Genomic DNA, 25,881 nt, shown 5'->3' on the forward strand with positions numbered 1-25,881 from the left:
TTACTTAATTCCACCCATGCACTACATTTAAAATATGTTCAGGACTTCCTGGTATTAAAAAAAAAATCTGTGAAGAAATTTCACAGTCTTTTGAAAAAACGTGTCAGAGTTAAATGCCCCTGGAAAATTATCAGAAGATACATCTCTCCAAGCTATCAAATTGTTCATAAGTTTATTGGCTGGAAAAGATATGGTTGAAGGAAGAATTAGAGAAATTCTGAATGGTAAATTAGTAATGAAATACTCTTATCAGTGGAAACCTTTGGAGAACACCCAAGACAGACTTGAACTGAAAGGTAGCGATGATCATTTATTATTAATAAAAGTTTTGCTGAAGGAGTCCCGTGCAAGGACTGTTTTCTTTCCCCGCAATATCTGACTAGCAGTCATATGGACTGCTTTTTGACAAAGACTGCTAGAGTTTACCATTTGTGATCAGCTCCAAGTAAGTGGAAGGCTTCCTTTGGCAGCGTAAGGTGCTGTGCAATATGACTCAGCAAGGGCTGTGGATTTTCTTTGCCCTAAGAGCAGCCTTGTTCCCATCAGACATCTCAAAACCAGACCACTGAGATGCAGTCAGACACTGAACGATATAACCCTACCAATCTGTTCTGCTTTAGCAATCCTCCTTTGCCTCTCTATTCTGGGCATACAGTGCTGCTTCCAGGACTGACAGTTTGGGGCCAGTTACAATCAGCAGCTTGAGGGATGCATTTATATTTGAGGCAGCCATTTTCTTCTTTTCCCAAGCCCTCTTTCCTCATGATAAGGCTGCAAATAAATGATGCTGTGAGCACCTCATCTGGGAAATGATGCTGTGAGCATCTCATCTGAGAGTTTGCAGCGGCTAGGCTGGTTCTGTGTACTGACAGATAAACAAACCTGAAGTATCCTCATACCAGAACCTTACTTCTTCTGTTCCTGAGCACACCATATCTTCAAATTAAATTTAAACAATACCTAAACAAACTCACTTATTCTAAAATCATTAAACGACAACTCTGTGGACACATCCCTTTAAATTATTTGAAAGATCTCATCTCTTCAATAACTTGCAGCAATTGCTTAATATATAGGAAATTTCACAATTTCCCCAGTGTACACATCCTGAATGCTACAGGACCTCATTCCCCTCTTACAACTTTCATATGACCTGCAACTACAATATGCTGCCATAAAGTAGCACACTGGTACTAGAACCATCCTCTGGATGAAATCGATGCTCTTTGTGCATAAACACAGTTTAAGGAGAAATGAACAAAACACAGTCACTGCACTCCCTTAAAACAGGGTAGATTGCATACCAGTATTTTGGTTCGTCAGCCACCTCGCCAGCAATCAAAATAAGCAACTTAATTACAAATGTTATTTTTGAACCTGAAAGGAGTTACAGCACAGAGGATGTCATCTATCTGCATTTATAGTGCTTTCATTTATAAATTCGTCTTTCAAGCAAAAGCCACATATTTACTTGATATAAATTTATACTCACTCTTACCTTGAACAGCCTCAAAGTTATCAGTCACATTCCACACCTCAGCATGAACTGAGAAGAACCACTGACACCCTTCCTAAAGTGTTTTAGAGGCCTATCTCTCCAACAGCATGATAGGTTTGAGAGACTCATCATAATCATCAGTGAGATGGAAGTCTGTGTTACCTTGAATGGTGCCTGTGCCTAAAGTACCAAAATATTGTAATGTGTGACTTACTTGCACTTCTTGTTTCCTCCCTCATGACATGCACAATACCATTCACTTGCTCACTGTGGAAAGTTCACACGATTTCCACCACAGACTTAAAAAACTCCAAAACCACCCAACTGATTTCCCGTCAATTTTTCTCTCCACTCCTCTGTGTCAGGAGCACTGCAAGATCTTTTAAGCTGCACTGCAGGGAGTCAACATGCTCTTAGGATGGCAGCATACCAGTATTAATTTGACTAACCTAGTTCAGCATGCAATATGCAATTATTTCCCACTCTCCTCCTGATTTTTTCCCCAGCCTATTTTCATTTTTATTTATATGTTGGTAAAGATTCTACTTTTAAAAAAGACAGATAGTCCACAAGCCTTCCATTATGCTGCAGCTGCTGCTGTTACATTTGTCACTAAAAAAAATCTCACCTTGTGTGACAATGGGATTTGAATCACAATTGCTAAATATATCATATATAGAAATTTGATTGCTTTGCTTTATTTTTCCTGAAGGGGGAAAATGTGAGGGAAAAACCGTACAGTTCATTTCATGCTTCACTACAGTGTAATTCTAGACCCTAAGATTTTGACCATTCCTATTTTGGTAATGAATGGAATGTAAAAGGGAGGTATTTAAAATTAATTGCAGCAGTTCTGAGGGTTAAACCTGCTTAACCCAACCTTTTATTGAGAGAATGTCAACAGAGCATACATCTTGTCTAGGGAGTGCTGGGACATCATTATTCTTCTACCAGCATGTTTAATTCTAAAACCTGGGATTTCTTCAGGTTCCTGTTGGCGTCATGCACACCATAAACCCATCCCAAATCATAGCATCTGTTCCAAGCTACTCACTACAGCAGGATTTGACCTGAGAAACTAGAGTTTTGTTTTACTTTATTAACTTGGAGTACTTTTAAACAGTTTTTAAACAAAGTTTTTCCCTTGACCAGCAAGGGAATTTTCAGCCTGAAGTTCTCAGCAGCATCCGGTGAGGCTCTTGGCCAAGTTCTCCAGATACTGTATATCCACAAGGACAGCCTGCTGGCTCTTGCTGTGGCATTTTCTTAATCCTCAGAACAGATTTCCTGGATCTAGGAAATTTAATTCCTGACTCCTTTGACCCAGATGCTGGCAAAAATATAGTCTGCAGTCTGTACGTAAATACGTGTGTTCAATTTTTTTTTTCTTTCTAGGAACTGGCCTTGCTGTTAAATTTTTCTAAAACAGTCATATTAATATGTTCAAAAATCCACTGTTGAGTTTCAGATAAAGGATCACATCTGTTCATGAAAATCTTCTTCTCAGCTGGGTTGCAATCTATGCAGCTGCTGCTTACCGGATGGAACAAAGTTTTGTCCTACAGGAATGAAAAAAAATAGAATTAAGTAGCAAATGCCAAATCATTGGAAGTGTTCTAATTTTACAGAACATGGATTAAGAGAGCCCTGTTTGAAATGGTTTTTTGGTCTCTGTGCAGTAACCTTGTGTAATAACAACAGCTATTATTAGAAAGCTGTAGAGAATGGAATTTTCTTCCCTTGGGCTATTATCCTTTATGAAAATGGGGATTCAAGAAAGAGGGAGATATCATCTGGTCTTTGACTAACAACTGCATAATATAATGAAAAAATAGTATGTCTTTTAACATCTCTGCATTCCACGTATTTGCTTGAAGCCCATTTAAAGGTCTGAACCTGAAAAATTGATTTGTTTGGGGCTTTTTTAGAGAAATCTTGCTCTTGACAGGGTTGTGTTTCTTGGCAGGGGGAGCTTTAAAATCTTCAACTTGGTGAAAACTTTAAAAATGAATTATTAACTGAAGTGGTGGACAGATGGACACAGGATTGATGTTCTCATCCCATTCAATGCCCGTGGCCTTGCTAAGACCAGCCACTGAAATACGCTCTCTCTCCCAATAAGATGGAAATCCTAACACTGATTTAGCTCCATATGGAGATTTTGTGAGGGCAGGCATGGATTAAGTTGCTTAAAAAGAGCATATTTACGATGATTAGTTTTATTAATTTTACTTCACAAAACTGGAGTGAATAGTAAGTAAACTGATGTGAATCTTGGTGAAAACAGTCAGTTGAGCAGGTGGTGAGTTGGGAAGTTTCAATATACTTAGTTGATGTAGGCAAGTGTTTTTAGAAAGACAGATGTGGGAGTCATTAGATGGTTTGCAAGTTTCCAGGGACTATACTGCATCTGTTGAAATAAATTTCAGATTACTCTTGGTAAACCACATTCAGGCTTTTCCCCTCCATGCCAATGATTGCCCTGACATTATTTTAATACTAATCCAGGATGTGCCTGCTTGCCCAGTTTGTGATAGGAAAAAAATCTACTTGTCAAATTGCAATTGATTAAAAACTGACACAAGTACTCTGGGTGCTGAGCAACAATCATAGAAACTTATCTTTAAAAATACTGCACATTCAAAAAACAACAACAACAAAAAAGTACAACAACAAACAGAAACAGCAGCTATTTAAAACCACTTTGAAAAATGGTTTTTTTTTAATTTATGAAAGATTAAATTCACTGATTTGTGGTTTGTGAAAAAATGGTAAAAAACAACGCCTCTTTTTAAAATTAATATATGCAACAAAGAACCAAGTCAAAAGTACCTTGCGCTCTGGCTGAGGGGGATGGTGTTACATCTGCCTTTCACACTGTTTTACTTTCAGCACCGGCCTTTCCCCAAAACCAGTGGATGAACACACACTCCCCCACCAGACAGAAATTCAGAGGCATGCCATCGAAGCTGACAGGACCAAACCATATGAGTAGAGGCCTTTCTCTCATGTTCTACAAGGAGAGCAAGCAGGATACTTCAGCTTGCACGAAGAGGGTAACTGTACTGTGTACAAAAGACTACTGTGTCCCTACTAGGATGAGGTGGGCCTGCAAGAACTGCCAGGCACCCCAGGGGGTGGTGCAGGCACCCATCTGCACCTTGCCAGCTCCTCCTATATAACAAGAGCTTGATGCAGTGGCACCGTCCAAAATCAGGACACAGTGACCGTGCCATGGCCAACCTGCCTGATGTGGGACCTTCAGGAAGGGGGCATATGGCTTTTCTTGCAGTATAGCTGTGCATGAGGAACAGCCAATATATTAGGAAGTCAAAGTTGGAATGCTAGAAGTTTTAATAAGATAGCTGGTACAAGAAGAAAGGAAACAGCTTCAGCACAAAAAGCTTGCTATGAAAAACTCCAGACTTTCCAGAAAGCTGGCAGTCTTTCTTACAGAAATATCACAGGCAGGCAATTTTTGAGTGAAGCACTATTGCTGCTTTTATTTAGAGAGTCTGGTTATTAGGAAAGAAGAGTGTCTTTTAAGAATAGGGACAAAGTCACCACTCTGGAAAAACTTCTGGCTGACTTAGCAATATATAAAGGCCTATTAATTTATCATCTCAATTTCTCTTTACACCAATATTGAGAAACCACAAGCACTCTTGTGGAGACATTTCTAACAGCTGAAAACAGCAGAATATTTTTTTTCCTTCTGCGTGAAGGCAAGCCTGAAGATTATTTGCAGAAGGAGAAACTCCTCCATCGGATAATTGGTTTTGACAGTTCAGGGGGGTTGGCAATGACACACAGAGCCTTTCATTTCTTATAGGTCACTGCTGTAACTATGGCCAAAGTCAAGAGCAACTGGAAGTCATTATCAGCTGGTAGCTGTAGTAGTCTATCTGAAATCAGCTGGTAGCTCCAGTGCAGCTTCAGCAGGACTGAAGTCCATATGATAAAAGCCACTATCACTATGAAATGTCTGTCTGTCTGATGGAATAACCTACACACCTCCTGCATGGCAAGTGAACTGACTCTTACGGCTTGTCCCTGCAGCTGTCAGGAGACTGTGAGTAAACCCTGTCTTCTGGGCACAGTTCTGATGCTGTCAGTCTAGCATCTATCATAATCACTAGGCTCAGGGTAGAATTATCATATAATGAAATTGATTTTGCACAATTGTTTCTTTTTAGAGACCTCCTAAATCAGCCCTCTGTTGGATACTTCTGCTCTACAAATAGCAGTAGAGGACCTGTGGCACATAAACTGAATCACACTTTATCAGAATCAGTGTACTACCTGTCAGGCTACCAGAATGATGCTACATTGAAAACCAGAGGCATATTCCTTCACTATGAGGAACAGAAATTTGTAGGCACTGCTCATCATTGGCTCTGGCATGCTTAGGAAACAGAGTCAAAGAAATAGCTTTAGCTTGGGAAGCTATAGTCACTCTCCCAAATATCTAATAATTACAGGCTATTTGCATTTATCTATCTAATATCTTACATTGCTCCAATATGGTGCCAATATTTTTTGCCCTGGCATTACTCACATTCTTCTATTTACAACCCACAGCAATGTTTGCAGTACTGCTTGGATTTATTCTGCTCCATTGCTTCTTACAGGGTTTTCTCAAAGGTATACTTGGCTGTAGACCAGTATTTCAGATTGGTCCTAAGAAAATTGATTACTTAATATTGCAGACTTATGAGACTTTCAAATAGCTGCCCAGATGTAGTTAAGCAGTATGGGAATAAGAACAGTTTTTTGACACATGTTTATTAGTGGTAGTTTTGGCTTCATTCATCTGAAAAGAATGTGGTTTGCACGCTCTGAGACTGCACTGCAATGAGAAGCAAAGTGCATGTAATGGGAGTAGGCTGTAGATTTTTTCCAGAAGAGCACTCCTTATCCAAAGTAAAATATTAATGTATTCTACTTGCCACTAAAATATTTAAGGTGTTTTTATTCGCCAGGATCAAAAACCAGGTTGTTATGATTTCTATGCTGTAAGAATATGGAATCTGAAAATAGTGCCTGGCTTCAAATAGCATTTGCAGCACCTTGCAATCATTTCACTGCTGTAACTTTTTATCAGTGGCTCAAGATGCGAATAATCATGAGACTCATCTTTAAATGAATAAAAACCTCATATCTTCTAGTTTTATAGAAATAATATGAGAGCACGATAAGAAATGCTTCATATTAGGTTTCTAGGCTTCTTATAAGACATTGACAAGCAAGGTCATTTTTCCTAAAGCATGAGAAGAATTTTTGGCAGGATGGATACATGACCATCCATTAGGAAGCTACAGTGTCTATAAGTGGCATAGAGAACAGAAGAGAGTGGCTGACCAGCTCTCTGTTTTTCAAAAGGAAACATTTCTTTCTTAACTACATTGTTACTCTCATTTATTTAGGATGCAGATTCACTAGCATACCATTCCCTAGGTAAAAGGCTCTAGCACAGATCAGTTTTTGTTTTGTAGGGGAGAAAACACTACAAGTTCTATTGCCAAGATGCTTTCAGAGCTGGAAAAGGATTATATCACATGTAAGGTTTTTGGAGGTGTAGCTGTACTGCCAGAAATCTCTAATATAAATCTGCCCTTTACCCGAGGAAACAGATTACAGGAAACATTAAAAAATACTTACTGCGTAGCAAACTAAAACTAAGGCTAAAGAAAACCACATATATATAGTTCTATTATTCCAATGCAGTTTCTTAACTTGAAGGTTTATGCAAATTGACCAGCTTGCTGTCAGGTTGCGATTATGGTTAAGAATGTGTCAGTACTTCCATCACAACAAAACTTTGTGGTGTTCCTTGCTGAGATGGGAATGCCTGTCTTGCACTGAGAATTTTTATATGAGCCCTGTCAGCCTCCTGGAAATTAAAAATGAAGCTGTGCAGAGAATTTAATAAAACTTACACTGTGTATTTTTTCCAAATGTCATTTTTTTTCAGTACCTGCTATATTCTGTCCTCATCAAAGGTGATGAGCCTTACAGAGTGTAGCTCCAGACTTGCATTTTGTCTTATGAACTGGCTATATTGAGCAAAAATGAAGTGCTAAGAATATGAAAGCTTTTTGATTTGCAGCTTGGGTAGGCAAAAAGATAAATTGTAAGGGTTTTGAAGCAAGAAGGGATTATTATGGCATTATAAAGTCAGATAGGCAGCAATACAACCACCACAATTTATATCCTCTAAATATCTGCCCCACACATTCTAACTTTCTTACAAGTAATACCTCAGCTTCAAAGGGATTACATTTCTGGAAAATCTTATAATGGATCTCGATTTGCAACATAAATAAGGTAAAAAGGCACAAGCTAATAAGTAGGCACTCAGAAAAAAAGCGTCAGGAGAAACCTGTTTTTAATGGTTCTGAATTAGTTTTGTAATTGAGGTTTATCTGGCAAAGACCAATTTCTGCTTCTTTGGCCCCAGCTTAAACAAGGTGAAGGGCAAGGCACAATGGTCAAAGAAAACTGGAGCACGTGTGAGAGAAATCCTCAGTGCTTCAGAGAAATCCTTATTCTGAATGAAATAGTTTATTAATGAAATCTTTAATCAAGACAACTTGCTGATAAACTATTAAAAAACCCTAACAACAGCAACAACAACAAATCAGTAGCATTACCAGGACTTTTTACCACAACTGAAACTCTGACAGTTTCTAGCTTGACCTCCTGTTTTCAGTGATTTATAAAAATGGGCTGAAATTCAGCAGATCAAAATAGTTTCTAAGCTGCTTATCTTTAGTTTATAAACTCCTGCCTTCTTTGGGCTTACAGCAGTGCTTTTAATACTGGGTGAGTTTTTGGTTTTTTTTGGGTTTTTTTTTGTTTGTTGGTTTGTTTTGGTTTTTTGAGGGAGATTTTCCTGCCACTTATAATCTTTAAAATGTAGTAAAGTACATTTAACTCATGAGCAGCATGTCTTGCTGCTGTCACATTGGATGAAAATATTTCCAACAGAGCCTCTGTTAAAATGACACAAGCATCTTGAAGCGCCAGAATGGTAAAACACCTTTCAGGGAACAGATCCAATACAGACACCCTCTGAGCTGGATCAGATCCATTTTCATTTAAATTTGACCTAAATATCTGAATGCTCAAAAGGAACATGAATATGTTTACAGAGATTACCACAAAATCAAATTGGAATAGAATGTGGTGGATTTTAAAACAGAACTGCTTAGACAGGAAGGCACAAGCCTGTGCTAAACAGAATACAGGCTCAAGACAGTCTGAACCTCCGAGAAGCCCACAGTGACTCTGACCTTCCTATAGCTCCAGTGCTGGTTTCCCTTCATCCCGTGACAGTCATACAGTGTGACAGGGCTACTGTGCGAGATGGCGTCGAAGCAGAACTTCCTGGTGTGAAGTGGCTCCCCAGGGCGGATGTCTTCTCTCCAACCAAAGGTGAAGAGCTGGGAAAACAATCAGGCAATACAATCATATATTATTAGTGAAAAACATTTGAAATAACGCACACAAGCTTAATGCAGGACGCCCTTCTTGCACACCCCAGGTGCTGGTTAAATAGGTCCTGCCTGTGTACGATTCAGTGATGCCAGCTGCCTTAATTAAAGTGCATCAGTGGCCATATAGAACACATCCCAGGAAGGCACAATCCCAATGTCAGGGAAGGAAGAAATCTCTAGTGACACAGTACTGCAGAGAGGAGAGGAGATATGCTGCATTAAAGCCCTCAGTTACCCCAGTTAAAGCAGCACCTGTATGCAGCAGGATTCCAGCTCCCTAGGACTCAGAAAGTGCTGCCAGTGATGTTCCTTTAGCCCTCATTTGGGTCTGAACAAGCTGCCCAGAGAGATTTTCCCATCACAGCCTCTCTCCTGTGTTTAATGAGCAGTTTCCTTCTGTTTATAAGGGACACTGTTACCACAGCCTCTCTCAGCTGTCTTTTTCCCCCAAACAACACATGTTAAATGATCTTCATCTTTCTACTTTGAAACATGTGAGCTACAGGCAGCTTGTCAAAGCCCTTTTTCTCACTGCCTGAGAGGAGTCATGGAGGGTCACAGTTAATAGAGGAATCCTTCTCAATTAGACACCAGCTGTCTGAAGTGATGCTGTGACACTGCAGTCTTTCAATCATCAGATAAAGGTGACAGTTCTGACAGCATCAAATTTAAAGATGTGGAGTGCATTTTCCTTTCCATGGACCTATCCTTGCAGAAAAGAGGTTGCAGGCTGTAAATTACTACCTAGAAGCTCTGTCAAGAACTGTGAAGTTATTTTATTTTCTTTCTTTTTTTTCATTTTTTGAGTGAGTGCTATTCTTCAGCTTTCTGCATGACTTTTGATTTGCCATAGGGAAAAAAAAAAAAAAAGAAACGAACACTGAGAAAGTGAAGCTCTCTTTAAATGAGCAAACTTTTCTAGTAGAAACTGTTCAGCTGAGATGGTTCACGTGCAGCTGCACGCAGGCTCATTATCCAGAGAAGCAGCTCCCCAGACTGAATTCAGACTGTCTCCAACAGCTCATCTCAGCTTCCTTTTGGTCCTTATCTAGCACCCTGCTCCTCCAGTGTGGAGATTCACTGATAGGACCAGTGAATCTACTGAAGCTTAATAAATACTAAGCTGAAGCTTAATAAATATCATGTGGGTCTGATCCTGAACAATTCTGTAGTGGTTCCCAGGTTTTAACCTTTCCATTGCTATAATGATCTTCTTTCCATAGTCTTCCTAAAAGAAACACCTCTTAAAAATATTGCCTCTTCAATGCTGCACCATCCTCTGAATACCATATTTGAAAGATCTTACTGTCTCTCTTGCCTTATAGACCCTAAATACAAGCATATATCAGGATATTTACCTTTTTTTTTTCTGTCTTACTGTAAGCCCTTGTTTGCTCTGTTAGCTGCTGTTACTCCCTATTTATATCTGCATTATAGGTGTTCTAGAGAGTGTTTTCTTAATCTGTCTGTGTGTCCTGCTTCTTTCTTCCATCTCCCAGAGTGCCTTTTACATTTATCTGCAGTAAAATGCAGTGGACAGCTTTACCCTTGTTTTCAAAGCAATTTCTGCTTTTCAAAAGGTTCAGTCTTATCCCACTTTTCTTCATGTTTCTTTGAAGCATCATCATGGACTCCCTACAATAACATCATTTCACAAACAAAGATAGAAGTAAGATTTGGTACAGAGAAAAAATGACGCTGCTGTTTCTTCAGGAAAAGAGAAGCCTAAGATAATTTTCCTTTAACGAAAAGCCAACAAAAGCCATTTTCTTTATCTTATCCTTTACCTTTCTACAGACACATAATAAACCTAGAGTTCAAAGTGATGAATAACAAATACCTAGAGGAATGGTGTGGAACAGTGCTTCTGTGATATTCTCACTCTCATTAGTACTACTGCGGAGAGAGATTCTATTTCAGGACCAGCCTCATCTTTCCCAGTGGGTGGCTCACCAAATTTCTCATTCTGTGCATGAGCTGTGAGCTGAGGGACCAATTCTTGCTGCTCTCTGGACCTTGGCCTGAGGACTAGTACCCCACTGAACGCATCAGTACACCTGAAAGAGCTCAAGCCAGCCTTTAAATCAAATCATACTGACCCAAACTATTACTTTGCTCTTTTCCACTCCTCTGTGGTTTCTGAAGACTGCCAGGGCTGTCTCCTTTTTGCAAGTCAAGACACGGCAACAGCAGAGGGCTTTTATTCCCTCCCACTGAAAATGAAGATCTGTGGAATACTAGATATCAATGCTTAGACTAGCTTAGATTCCTTTTCCTCCTTCTTTATCCTCCCATTTAAAAAAAATGTTTTATTTTTAAATCAACAAGTATGTCTTCTCCCTGGTGATATTATAAACCCAACCTTTTTAGGCACAGGAACTCAGTTTTAGGACTAAGAGAGAAAAGAGAAAAAAAAATCAGAAAAAAGGTTATACTTCTCTATACACCCAAGTGGTATTAAGATCTTGCAATTACAGACACAACATGAAGGTGTACAATCTTTCCAATCTCATAATTCTAAGCTTTCCTCTTTTAAACAGCAATTTCCCTCCAGTTAAAACTGAATCTGGCCAATATAAATATTATCTCCCCGCTGCATAATGTCCAACAATGCTACATGTTATTAGCTGGAGCCTTGAGTATATAATGTTCTGCCTTGCCAGCCCTTGTCACTTTGGATTTCATTGCTCCTTTGTTAGGAACAAACTGTGTCAGATTTTACAAGATGTGGCTGAGCCTTTTTGTACCCTTTTTGTACTTCATTCATTTCTGACTGCTTGTTGATTTGAAACAAGCTGCACAAAATTCCCAGACACATCATTAACAGCAGCCTGGTTCTTCACCTGCAACACATGGGGCTGCTGTTCACAGTTCCCTGCTGGACCCAGAAATCCTCTGTCCTGGCTCAGTGGATGCTCATTCTCCTCTTTTGCCTTCTCTCATACCAGAGTCTGTGAAACAAAGCTCCATCATCTGTGCTTGCAATCAAGCAACCCCTCAGCCCTCATGCTTTGCCTTTTCATGTAGCCGAGTCCTGTCATGCAGTAACTGGGAAATACAGCTTTCCAGCTTCATTTACAATTGGCACAGGGCCTGAAGAATGATTGCCTGATAGAGCCATTGGCCTGGGACTGTCTCGAGGACAAAGACCCTTTTGATGCCATTAATGCTTTCCAGCCTGGCAATGTCGCTCAATTACTCGCTGTCTGGCTGGGGTCCGTCAGCTGGCGCTGTGCTCTGACTGTGCCATTACACTTGAGGGGACAACGTGTACCCCCCATCCAAAGATGAAATGCCACGTTTCAGAGCTGGGCTCTGGCTTGAACTATTCCTCCAAGTAGAGAAGAAAGAGCTGGGCATTGCTGAGCCATGTTAGAGATGGTGCCCATCCACCCATTCCTTGGCAAGGCTGGGGAAATTGATGAGAGACAGTGATACTTGTCATTTTCCTTTGCTGCTGGTTATCAGTCCAGCAGAGCCTCAGTTTCTCCTGAAGACAAAAGCTATCTTTGGGAAGACAGAGATGGATGAATGCAGTGCCATGGCATATCCTCCCATCCTTTTACTTCCCCTCTGGTTCTCAATTTTGGGATAGTTTGCCAAAATCACAGCGACACATCCTCACTTCTCACCAGTCTCCTGTTTACCAGAAAGCCTGCAAGCACCCCACAAACCTTTTGACTGCTGCTTGCCCAGGGGCTTGCCCAGGCCTAAGGTGCAAGGTCATCTTTCTCTCCCGGGACCTGCTAAAGGGCTGTGCCATGGTGTTTGAGACTGTCAGGTTTTGATTCCTGCCCTGGTAACGTGACATGAATCAAGTGCCACAAAGGATCATCTCTGTCTGGCACCAATGCCTGTTGCACTGGTCACATTAAGCTACTATAGCTTGCCACTGAACCCTGCAAATTTATACCAGAAGTTACAAGTCCACCTCAGCGTCAATCCATGCTATTCGAGATATGATCATAAAATACTTGATACTTTCATTAATACTGCCAGTTTCTACTGGTGTATGCAGAACTCATCGAGGCTACAAATTCCGCGAGATCTAAAGAAGGAAGAGGAGCGCTGTGAGGCTGGCCCGGGGCTTGATGCCCCACAGACGAGTGTGACAGCAGCGCAGGGCTGGCCCTGAGGGGTGCTGGCCCTGAGGGGTGCCGGCCCTGAGGGGTGCCGGCCCTGAGGGGTGCCGGCCCTGAGGGGCCGTGGGGCGGGCGGGCGGTGCCGCGGCGGGCCCGTTCCGCTGGGCCGCGCTGCCCCCTGCCGCCCGCCCGCCGCACCGCCGCAGGGATGAGCCGCGGCCGGGAAGTTTTCCGAGCTCGGCGGCAGTGCCAGAGTACGCGCGGTTCCCCGCCAGCCCGGCGGAGACGATCTGCGCTGTCCCTGGGGCACACGTCGAGCACCGAAGTGCTTGAGGCTTCCCAGCCCTGGTTCTGGGATCTAAGGAGCTGGCTGCTTGAACTCCCTTTGTACTAGCTTCACCTGCAGATTCTAAGGAAGTCACTTTGTGTCCTTAGCACAGAAGCAAGACCTTTAGATCCAGTCTGATCCCAAAGGCTGCAGGAGCCTGGAGTACGCTGAAACATGGATTCCTCCCTAACATCTTCCTCCCTTCGTGTCGTTTCTCTTTTGTTCCAGCCTTTCAAAGGATATTTAAAATCTCCCTTTTCTCTGCTTACATTTTTTAAAAAATTTTCTCCCCTTTTCATCCAACTTTTTTTTTTCCTTTCTCATATCTGGCAGCCTCAGCATTCCCTCTCCCTTCTTGAGGGGGGCTTGGAGCTGTGCAGATTTTAAATCCAGAGAACATTGTGATGCATTTAGTCTGGACCATACAACTTCCTTCAATTAACTCCCTGTACTACTGTATGTCTTTCAGAAACAAAACAATTATATTTATCTAGTTTTGGCACCCTATCCCCAAGTAGTATCTTTGGTAGCTATCTGAAGAAGTCATCTTTCAACAACTTCCTTTTTTGGGCCATGTAGTCACTTAACTAAATTGAGATAATCCTTCAGCTTCTTGGTTTAATGCACTTGCAGCTCTCCTTCTGCATTTCTCAGTATCCTCAGATCATGCTTTTTTGACCTCAGAACTTCAAATACCCCTCAGAACTTCTCTCTCCTGAGCTTTTAAGTTTTTACAGTGTCGTGTGACTGCCAAGTCAATTTTTCTCCTCAGCACTACAAATCTTTTACTAATCTTGGACCTTTTCCTGTGAAAGACTTGCTCACTAAATTTGCTAATAAGTCACACTTTTCATCTGGATTCTCCTTGCTCATTGGCAAGACCCATGGCCTGTAAGTCATGATCCCTTTCCTATGGCACTTACAATGAGTAAAAAGTAGAGCTCTTTTCCTCCATACTCCTGAGAACTAATAGTTTTCTACCTAACCAACCTAAATAAAAGCTTTTTTTGAGTCTTTATAATTCCTTGTCTTTTGAAATGCTTTTTTTTTTGCTTGCTTTTACCCATTTATCTCACTTATGCCTCATATTTGTTTAAAATAGAACTGCTTATTGAGATAAAAGCATAAAAACAGACAATGACTGGAGCTGTAAAAGGCCTGGTAAAATAGTTAAAATAGTTTCAGGTAGCTCAACCAAAATCAACATGTTTTCATGACAGGGTGGTAGACAATGGGGCCTCAAAAAGCTCTCTGGGCATTGCAATTCCTTTTGGAAATGAAGATGGCCCAGGTGGCTGTTGGAATTTCTGAAGTTATGTTAAGGAGTACTTTGCAAAAGCCATGAAGATCAGGAATAATTCAAAAATTATTTCTACACTCTGTTTTACCTTCAGAAAAAGAGAAGCCCTCAGGAAATGTTTAAAAACTGGGAAAGAGAAGCAACAATGTTGCCTTGATTTCCTCTTTCCACCATTAAAACAAATACCTGCTCATGCGACCATGTTCGCTCTGAGCCGTCCTTCACACAGATGTCCAGCCTCAGCTCAGTCCCTGTGGCTCCGTGTTTGCTGTCCACACACAGGTTGGCTGCCACGTTTCGAATCTGCAAATCCAAGCAGCAACATTTCACATTAAACTGGGCTGCAGAACAGAGCTTTCAGCATCAGGGGTCAGGGGTTTAGCTCTGAAGAACTTGAGACTGACCATCAGTTAGTAAAACTGGTAAGAATTACTTTTTACAGGGTAGAGAGCTGTGTCCTGGAATGAACTACTCTTTATAGGAGCAGCTTCAGAAGAAGCAGAGTTTGAAATATTCTGCTTAACAAATGAAAGGTAGGTCTTAAGAAAAATACCTTCATGCAAAAAAACTAAAGAGAAAAAGAAGTTCAAAGCTTGTCTAACTGCTTCTTCCATCCTATGAGAGCAAGAGAGATCAACAGTATTAGAAGGAACTGATTTCTGTCTGAGTCTCCCCCAGGCATGGGAGCAGTCAGCACGCATTAGAAATTCAGGCCTGGCCTGCTCCAATCCATGCTCTTACTTTGACACAATAACACCATTGTAGATAAGGTCACACATTACTCCCTGAAGTGCATAAAATTAAAAAGTACTTAACAAGTCTGCACTGAAACCTAGGCTTTTAAAAAGTACTTAACAAATCTGTACTGAAACCTATGCTTACCCATGGAGGTTCCTCCTGCATGCCTGCTGCAAACATTGCAGTGCAACTTGTTCTTAAAAGGAAAATCTTGTTCTTGAGGCTGAAGCAACTGAGTAATAATTAATTTGTGACTATCAATCATACCAGTTATGTACTACTGCTGACATGTAAATTTTCTCTGAAACATTGGGTTGAAAAGTAGATTTGCCCACTGCCACCAAAAAGAGCAAAATCCTAACTTTGTGTTGCAAATCCATGCACATTTCTCCTAGAGTTCCTTAGCTGGGCTAGTTAAAAATCCTTTAGACACCTCCATAATGAAAAGAATTACTTACCCTCTAAATGAGATAAACAGAAACTGAGTAACCAAAGTGCATGGAAACACTCACAAATTCTAAACATATAATATATAGAAAGCAGGTGCATAGTTTGACATTCTGGGTGCTACTTTGATCCTTTTTTAAAAGAAAGCTAGATGCTTTCTAGAATGGAGATACAACTGAATAGTCACTTGTGCTTTTTCATGAAAAATACTTTAGAAGTCACTGCTGTTGCCATAATATGCCTAACAAACATACACATTGCCACTGCATACCTCACACAAATCCCAAGGATGCAAAACTTCACAGCATTCCACAAAACATTGCGAGGAAGGGAAATCCTTGTGCATGCAAGACACGTGCCAGAGCTACTCCGCTCTTTTTCTGAGTCTGCAGGAGTGGGATCCAGTCTATTAACCATGCTCAAGAAAGATTTACACAGATGGGAACACCACAGGTAGTGAGAAAATGTAAAAACTGTAAAATGTAAAAACTCTCAGGAAAGGTTTCAGGAGGTGCATTTGTTTAGCTTAGAAAATTGCAGACTGGGCAAAAGATGGGGGAGCATCAGTTTGAACAACTGACTCCAGGAACCTTTCATCCTTCACCAGGGCTTAGAGAAACTTTTTAAAAAAAATTTGGACCAGCCCAGTCCTAGGATATTTTTTGTTTTTTCAATACAATAAAAGTTGCTAAAGATGAGGTAAAACACTAGCTGTTCATACACGCAACCAGATACAGAAATCCAGCACTGGGCAGACCCATAGAAAAAAAATGAAAGGTGATTAGCTCTCAACAACCTTCATTTTAATATTATCCAGCAAAAGAGGCAGGAAAGAATAATGAGGGGAATAGAATTTAATGTCCTATTTTTAAAGTTTCATGTGAAATAACTTCTCAGAGTATAATTTTTTTTGGAGAATGTTCAATCATGTCTCAATGCACTTAAATTTCCATTGTATAGATAAAGATTTCTGGTCTAATAGAAAATTAAATGATCCATCAGTTCAGTTCTTACAGCATGCAAGTTAATTAAAATGGAACTGCTAACAATTGCCATTAATAATTGGGTATATTTATGTGACTCAGAATTTTAAAATGACAGTGAATACACTCCACATCCAATTAACGCTTAGTGCATTAAAAGGCTTTCATAATTTTGTCTCGATGGCATCGCTCCATCCCAGTCTCTCTCATTTGGACTGTGTAGTAAATGTGTTCAGTCCATTTCTGGAAAAGGCTTGAGCTGAAGCTACATTTAGTTCCTTCACTGCTGGAATCTCTCTCACATTCTTTTTTTCCTCTCCTCTTCCCTCTGCTCCTGGAAGGTTTGCTTGAGTTAGTTTTTCCTGTGTTTTTTGCAGCTTACATGTTAGCTCGTCCTTTTTTTGTTTCATCCTTTCAGCTGCAGAGGGGTCATGGTTTGTTTTTTGTTTTCTTTTTGTAATAAGGCATTTCAGTCAAGTCTGTGCTTTTGTTCTCTGGCATTTCTGTGTGGCCTTGGCAGTTGCTAGAAATAACTGAGCCATCATGCCAGACCCAGAGCCACGGGGAACATTCTGCCAAGCATCAGCACCACACAGCCTGCAAATCCCCTAAGATGCTTTCATGGACAAAGGAAGGAAAGCAGAAGCACAGGGTTTTTTTCTTCTCATTTATACACCAATATGCTTTTGAACTGCTTTGTCTCCAGTCACACAGCACAATGGATTTAGAATTTTTAAGGTTATGAGATACAACTAGAAAACAAATAGCTAGTGATCCTAACATGTTCCCAACATTTCTATTTGTGAAATTGTAAGACCAGAGATGAACAGGAGACAGATTTTATCAGCCATGAAGGTAAGGCATTGAGTTGCTACATACAAAACTTTTTTGCTCAGCCTTAAATGCCATCATTTGTACACACAGATAAGCATACAGGAAAACCATGTTTCCAAGGACTTCGATGTATGCACTGACAAGGATGGTAAGTGGTGATATTAAGGCTATTTCAGAATTAAACAAATTCTTATAAAAGCACAGGACACTATGTCTAAGTCATCATACATAGTTAGTTGTTGAAATGCCACCCTAACTCCCTATGGGCACTGTAGTCCTTGCAGAGACCAGATGAGATGTAGAAGCATAGAGAATACAGCCTCCTAGAGACCAGTTATACTGACCAATATTCTTTGGTAATCTAAAACTCTACAACTTTTCCCAGGCAAATGAGTTCCTGCAAGACTTGCTGTTGAGGTAGTAGCTGATGTCCTGGCTCCTGCAGCCTTGCCCCACCTGCCCTGGAGCCAGGCTGTCACCCAGGTGTCACCCACTTCACCCTCCATGGAACCTGGGAGTGGTGAGCCAGAGTGGGAGAGCCAAACTCCCAGAGGTTCTAAGAGCTGCCCTGCATGCTCACCATGACATGAAATTCTCTGTACCAAAAGCAGAAAGAGGGAAAGTGTAGCAATCTAAAGACAATTGTATGTTCAATATCGTCATCTGTGAACAATGACTGTGGAGATGGTGTTAGACAATGCTTATGGGTACAGCAACAACAGAAGCACCTTCTACTATCAGTTTATGTAATCCTCTCCCCTACATCTGATTTAATGCCTTAAATATGAAAATGGATTTAACCCTTAGAAGACATTAGCAGTATTCATTTATGTTACTTTTCTTTTGTTTGAGCAGCACTTAGAGCCAGTTTTAGTGCACTGCTTACATACTCAGATAACCCTAGGGCCACCAATGTCTATGGATCAAACATATAAAAATGAGCCACTTCTTCTGTCAACCAATACACAGTAATTTTAGAACTATTTATCCTTTGTGTGAGCCATGAAAAAGAAAAAGTCAAAGGTAAAGAAGTCAAGCACTGCCAAAAACCTCACTGAAGAAACACGAGACTCTTACTCAGCGTGGCATTGATCCTGATAAAAGAATTTGAATGGTCCAGCTGTGCAGCACTCGGTCTGTGCAGGGTGGGGTTATATTGCTTTTGTTCAACAGATGTGTGACACTTGCTGGGCTCAGACTGACTCATTAAGGGTATAAGGATGACCCATTTTGAAAGAAGGAAAATAACTGAAAGAGAAGTTAGTGAGCTCTTAGGCTTTCTTCTTTTTTCAAATGTGCCATTTGACTTTATGTGTGACATTTTCATGTCAGTGCTGTAAAAATCCATGAGTTGGGGGCACAGAAAGGAGTACTCTCAGGTTCTGCAGCTTAGCACTGCTGCATTGACTGAGACACTTCCTCATTAAATTATTGAAGTTCATGTAACAGCAAGTGAAACCAAGATTAAATAATTCCCTTTTGACTGAGTAAAGCAACATTTTTTTACACCACCTTGACTATAGAACTCATGAAATCCAAAATAAATTACAATGTCTGATATTATACGATTGATTTAATGCAAAATGTGTTTTCAAAGATACTGGAAGCTGTGATATCTGCACAATATATTCATTCATGCTGGATCACAGCTTGTAAATTCATGAGCACTTCCTAAGAAAACATCTTGTGGCAAATTCACACCTATTGTTTTAGGTAGCAGGACTTCAAATTCATACTACAAATATATTATTCCATCTTAGAAAAAGCATGGGATGTGTATTACTGTTTTCAACTCATACCAGACTTTCTAGTATATGCAAAAGAGTAGGAACAAAACCTAATTGAAAACTTTCCTCTTTTCCACAGTGGAAAAGAGTACAGTTACACCACTCAAACACAGAACTGCCAGTCTCACTAACATTAATCTATCTGGATTTGCTGTTACATTGCTCTACTGCACATATTTCAGATGTTACAAGGCAGAACAGATTATCAAGGGTATGTAGACCCTGTCAGCTACAAGGACAAAGGCACAAACACACATAAGAGATAGGGCCATGACAAATGTAGAAAAAAACCTCCTTTTTGTTTTCAAAATGTCCCTATTTTCTATCATAAACAGATTTTTTCAAGAAATGTAAGTCAGATTTTAAATAAATGTGTTTGCAAAAAAAGAGGAGCTGAGCAGAGGCTGTTTATGAGACGTCTGCTTTCACAGTACGTGCTTTTACTAGCTAGATATCAAAATACTAGAGCCAAATTTGTCTGTGTTTACTCCTTCTCAGACTGGCATAGGCAAGCAGATATAAAGTACTTCCAAATGGAAGCAGAGAGGGTACTAAATGACAGTCAGTGTTGGCACAGACTTTTGGTGTGTATAGTCAGCAAGGTTTCAAGAGCTGAGTGATTCAGTATGCAATGCAGTAACATTACAGTCTGCTTCCCTCTTTCAGCTTCTCACAGCCATTGACCTTCAAGGTTTTTCAAGGTCCTTGCAAGTGCCAACAAATTAATTAAAAATTCACAGGAATGTGATAATCTCAGGAAAAACCAGAGAAGGAGGGCTGAAAGTTCTCTTCCTGTTATTTGAAAGAAAGTATGTTTTCAACAAAAAAGAAAATCTTTGGTCTTCATGTCCTTCCTAAGAACTTAGCAAATGCTTTTAAGGCACAGATTTCACACCATTGGTATGATTTTGATTTACTGTTAAAATACTTGGGTTTATGCAGAGATTCTATTAATATTGCTGTGAAAAGAGTGAATATCTGAATCACAAGCTCCTCCTCTAGACCCTCTTGATTAAGGATTGTCCAGCTGGCCAGAGAAATTACACATCTCCTAATCCCAGTTCTCCAAGGACACCCATGTATAAACGTGAAAGATGGTGAAGGAAGATCACAGCAGGAGTCACAGCAATCTGATCCAGCCTGACTTCTACTGATAAATTCCTTACCTCTCACTACACATTCATCTCACAGAGTGGGCAGCAGCATCAAAAAGAAGAAACTTTAACAACAAAGGAATTCGTTACTGCCAAGAAGTAGCAAACAGTATGACACATATAAATTGGAGTTTTTTTGAACATCTGTAACTGGTCGCTTATAAAGAAGAATTAAGGATTGCTAGTACCAGAGAAATATATTTTAGAAATCTCACTATGAGGTAATTTGCCTTTCTAAATATAAATTCTGGAGAATAGTAGAGGTTCCTATGTTTAGAAGTCTATGGTCCAGTCTTGACCACTAGGAATATGCAGACTTGTGCCTGATCTTACCAAATGTTTTGGTCAAAGTTTCAACTTCAGCCTCTGGTTTCAAATATGAAAGTTAATTTTCTGACAGCCCCAAGAATATACACAAAAAATCAGAAAAGGCTGGAACTCAGAGTACAGATATTCCTATAGTTTTTAAAAAGTAGCACAATACACTGGAAGAGTGAAACCTTCTTTATATATCTTAATAAACTGAGAGAAAAGAGCTTTCTGCACATGACCTATCCATGGTGTGAAGCTGCTGTAGTTTTGGGGGCAAAAGCCACAGCAATTTTTCAGTGCAACCAAGGAAGTAATTTCCCCTCACGGCTCTCCTTGTGTTTTCATTTCTTCTGCACAAAACAAACTGTCAAAGCAAGGTTTACTACAGCTCTGCTCTTTACAAAGGTCTGAATGCAGAGCATCTTTGATCACAGCTGGCTGTTTGCTCAGCCCTTTCTCTGCAGTGACGCTTTTGTGGTCTCTCCCTCCTCTCGTCCATCAATGGAGAAATTGTATTTGTCTGCTACTGGGACTCAGTGATGACAGTACCTACAGAATTCATAGAAAAGCTGAGCAGGATCAGTCATTTTAAAAGGAAAGTATCCAGGTTTTGCTTTTCACGTGTGAGCAAACCTAAGTGCATCTGCACACAACTGTCCTTGTAAGGACAGCAGGAGTTACACCAGTAGATATGCAAAAAACCCAAGCAGTGACTTCAGATCTCCTTTCTACTAAGGTGATTCTCTGAATCTCAAATCTTCTGCAACATGCAGCAATGAGTGCTACATATGTTTTTACTCATTCTTGTCCTCATTGTGCATACATCATATGCCCTCTACACACAAAGTTGAAATGAGTTACAAAAGCAAGAGTGATAGTTCTAAGACACGACAGTTTCTCATTTTAACAGATAGTTCAGGGACTGTTTCAACCTCTCTGAACTTCCTTAATAACACTACTTAACATCAGGTTCACTCTCATTTAATAATTTTAATTTCCCTCAATCTAAAATGTTAGATTCATTTAAATTCAATCTATTCCTCACCTCCCCCCAGGCAGCAGGTGGAGGCTCCACAGGAGGGTAATATTTGGGGACATCCCAAGCCACTGCAGCCATGAACCACTTGAAGTCTTTACACTTGAGGTGCTTGCGCAGCTCCTTCTGGGCAGAGATGTCACCAGTGGAGAGATGTCTGTACTCGGGCCGTCGCTGGTAAATGTACTCTGCAAACTCATCCATCCACGTCTCGGCCACTCGCTTCAGGTTCTGCGGGGCACAGAAAAGAGGAAACATTAATTTCCCCGTGTTTTGAGTGAATGATATTCATAACAGGGAAAATTTAAAACTAAACAAAACAAGAAATCAGCATTCCACACAACTTTTAAGCTTAGTTGGTCTCATTTCTCAGTCTTAAAACCTGGAAGAGTTCCAGTAACCGTATGCTATCTTTATTGCAGTGTTGAGCAAACACTACAGAGTACTACGTACCTTGCTTTCCTGCTGGCTCTGTGAGAGACAGCCTTCTGTCTGTTGAACATCTTATTTTCCTTCACATTCTTTATGCACATTCTTCATATGGGTTTTTGATTAATGATGGATGTTGAACAAAAATTTCCTTTCTGCTGCTTACATTGGCCCCTGTTTTTTCAGACCTGCTAATGTGGAAGAATGGTTCAAATTCTTCTTTCTGATGTATTTCACTTTGCATTTGAAAGGCATCTGAATTTCAATCTGTCACGATACTGCTTAGTCACCAAGCAATTCCTACATAAATTTTAGGTTGAGGTCTTACAAGTGAATGTTTGGGGGCAAGCAGCCCTGAAGAGGAATTGATCTGAAGAAAAAGACCTCCTGGAATAGGAGCCACAACAACCTGTGGCTTTCTGCACTCATTCATCCTATAAATACATCTAAGACTATTTAGGTTCCATGAAACCCAATTCTGGCTGTGTTCCACAAAGCTCATTTTTGTTGGCATTTTATAGGAAACAGAGTTACCTATTTTGCTGCATAAGAATTTATTCAAATTATAATTAATTAAATTAGCTGCCTCAAATTATAAAATAAAACAAATACCATTGCAAAGAAAAGTTCTGGGTAGACTGAAAAGATATATTTTGTTGTTATTTACCACCAAGAAGGGGGCATTTTTTTTTTCTGTATTTTTGTTTGATTTTAAAATTCCTCCTGTAACTCAATCTCCACAAATTTATATGCAGATGTTGTAGTGGAGTATGGGCTTGGTCTATTGTGTATTGCCACAGCTACCCAATAACCTTTTATCCCACCAACAAAGCAACATCTCTCTGGACGACTTTGAGGCTCTAGGGTGTTCGTAATGCTTTGATTGTGAAAACAAGATAATCAAGTTTTATAATATTCTTTTTATAGAACACTACCTACAAAATGCTGAGATTCACTCTGTAATAAGCTGGAGGACAATATATATCTGATTACCATCAACATAAGGTAATATTTCTTTTCAGAACATTCTCTGCATCTAAGTAAGCAGGATTCATACTCTGACTTGCCTTCAAGATTCACTGGAAAATTCTTTTCCTGAATTTTATTAATCTATGTAAACTAAATGTCTCTGAACTAATAAGGCTTATCAGAATACAAAGACAGCAAGACACAGAACAAAGGAAGTACTTTTAGCTGGCACTGCAAGATAAGTTTCTGTGTACTTTCTCTTTGTGTAGCAAGTATGTTAAACTGCAGGGATAAAGCAAGTAACATTAAAGCAGTGTAAGAATTCACAACACTCATATTCTTATTCAAAAATGGCTTGTGCCCCACATAAGTTTGACTTGTGCTGTAATTTCATGAAGACTTAAAAACTTTACAAGAAATTAGAATTCAAGAACAGGAACTGGGTAGGACAATGAAAACCAGAAAAAAATCAAGAACATCATCTAAATGACAATCTCACTTTTCTAGTAGAAAACCTGTAACAAAGAATTTTTCTGACACATAAAAATATTATGTGATGAGATTTTGTACATGAGGCAAAAAAAATTATTAGGAACATTAAACAAAAAGACAAAATAATGAAAATACATGTGATTTCTAGCATAACTTTCACTGCAATGCTGCATACCTCATTTGCTACAAATGCAAATGCAGTTTAGGACTGTTCTATAAAATTGTTTTTTGCAATCACTTCATCTGATAGGATTTAAAAACCATACTATAAAAAGAGCCATACAGTGAATGTACAGTAAAAAATAAAAAGTTCTCTTGGGAAAGAAAAGAATCAAGGTAAGTCTTGCACCACCTATACTAAAAGTAGTCTCTGATGGACTTTCTTCTTTAGTTACTTGGCTGCACTAAAAGAACTGCATTCTGCTTTAGATGATTGTTACCGATAAAACAGGAGTCCAACAAAAATCTTGATATTATACCTGGTCACTAACTCAAAATTTTAATTCACTGGTCAAAAACTTTTTGTTTTCCAATACCACCTTTATAACTGTTTGGGTTTCGTGTGTGTTTTTGTGTAAACCCAGTATTAAGAAAAACTCAGTATTAAGAAAAAGAGTCAGTTCTTCCCACGATTCCCCAAGTATCAGGTAGGACACTTTGGATAAATCTACTTAAAACTTTGCTTCCCTGTTCTTCCAAGACCATTCTTTCCATCATATGCTAAAAATTGCCTGTAACTAGCATATTATCCTTACTATGTTTATACATTGATTTCATAAGCCAAACCCTTCTGAGGCAGCTCTTTCAATAGGTTTGTTTTTAAAAATACAGACTCTTGATTTGCTAGCTCTAAATCTCCAGACTACTTATTGAACATGACCAAACAGCACACTGTGTTCTAGAGTAGTAAGAAGCTGTTTCTGGGGCAAGCACTCAGCATCTAAACAAAATAATTTTAAAGAGGTTTGTTGACCTCAGCTAGCCTGGGTTAGGATTTCTTATCCTTATTACCACTACACAAGCTCAGAAATCACCATACTTTCTTTTAACATAAATGTGTCCAGACTAGTAGTAAAACTCCCCATACTGGAATTGAATGCAGTCAAGAAGAGCAGCTGTACTGAAAGCTGGTTTGGTGCAACCTTGCACAGAAAAGGCAAACATCATTTACCTTCTTGTTTAGAACACAGCAAAAATACAGGCTGTCCAAGATGAGATGGGTGAACTTGTAAGCTGAAAATTCCCATTCTGCGGCTGTCTAGCAGCATGATAAATTGCAGAGAACCTCATAGGATCATAACTCTTCTCTGCCAATTATGGTAGGGAGCTGCTGGGCTTTTACTCATCCTATCTGAAGAGCACAACCAAAACAAGAGCCCTCATCTCTGAGCACTTTAGGCCTACCAATCAAATGACTTACTGCAAGGTAAGGATGTGATTTCAAGTCCTTTGCAAGTTTTCCAGAGTTGTCATTCCCATAATTTAGGTGGATGCCTGACACAATGGATGGAGGAAGGAGAATGGTCACTTCCTCCTTGCCTGACCCTTAGGTGAGGCTAGATACAAGCTGAGCATGTCATATAAGCACAAGTGGGACTGGTTTTGAATAGCTACCCAATCTGGACAGAGTCTAGCTGTAAACCAGGCTTTAAGCAGTTTCATGGGATTTTATTCTGTGTGGGCATACTGCCCCAGAACTTGCAGGCCAAAGAACTTCAGAAGCCTTCCAGATTAGGTTGCATTTTGTGAACGTCTTACAGCATCATTTAACCACCCATTTAATTTTCATCATCATGAGACAGTTAAGTTTCACAGTGAAAGTAATCTTCAAGTAAGTTAGAGTCTACAGGAATTCAATTAAATCTTCTTGATTTCTGTCTCCTGTTACTATTTATGTTATTTTTTCCAGAATACTCCTTTAAAAAGTTTTTCAAATGGCATCAAATACCACTTATAGGAAGAACCAGTTTGGGGATATCTTTGTGGTAGATCA

General features: G+C 39.8%; 1 protein-coding gene across 1 annotated transcript in view; it reads right to left on the reverse strand.

Annotated features, from left to right (window-relative positions):
• Positions 1-2,526: 2,526 nt before the first annotated feature.
• GALNTL6 (polypeptide N-acetylgalactosaminyltransferase like 6) overlaps positions 2,527-25,881 on the reverse strand; it is a 418,612-nt gene continuing 395,257 nt past the window's right edge. Inside the window, exons 9-12 of the mRNA XM_058803958.1 lie at positions 22,008-22,229; positions 14,894-15,010; positions 8,794-8,943; positions 2,527-3,057 (exon numbers count right to left, since the gene is read on the reverse strand). Coding sequence (XP_058659941.1) covers positions 2,890-3,057; positions 8,794-8,943; positions 14,894-15,010; positions 22,008-22,229 — 657 coding nt within the window. The 3' untranslated portion in view covers positions 2,527-2,889. The remainder of the gene's footprint in view (positions 3,058-8,793; positions 8,944-14,893; positions 15,011-22,007; positions 22,230-25,881) is intronic.

This window comes from Ammospiza caudacuta, chromosome 4, assembly GCF_027887145.1.
Source record: "Ammospiza caudacuta isolate bAmmCau1 chromosome 4, bAmmCau1.pri, whole genome shotgun sequence".
In the NCBI taxonomy this organism is placed as follows: Eukaryota; Metazoa; Chordata; class Aves; order Passeriformes; family Passerellidae; genus Ammospiza; species Ammospiza caudacuta.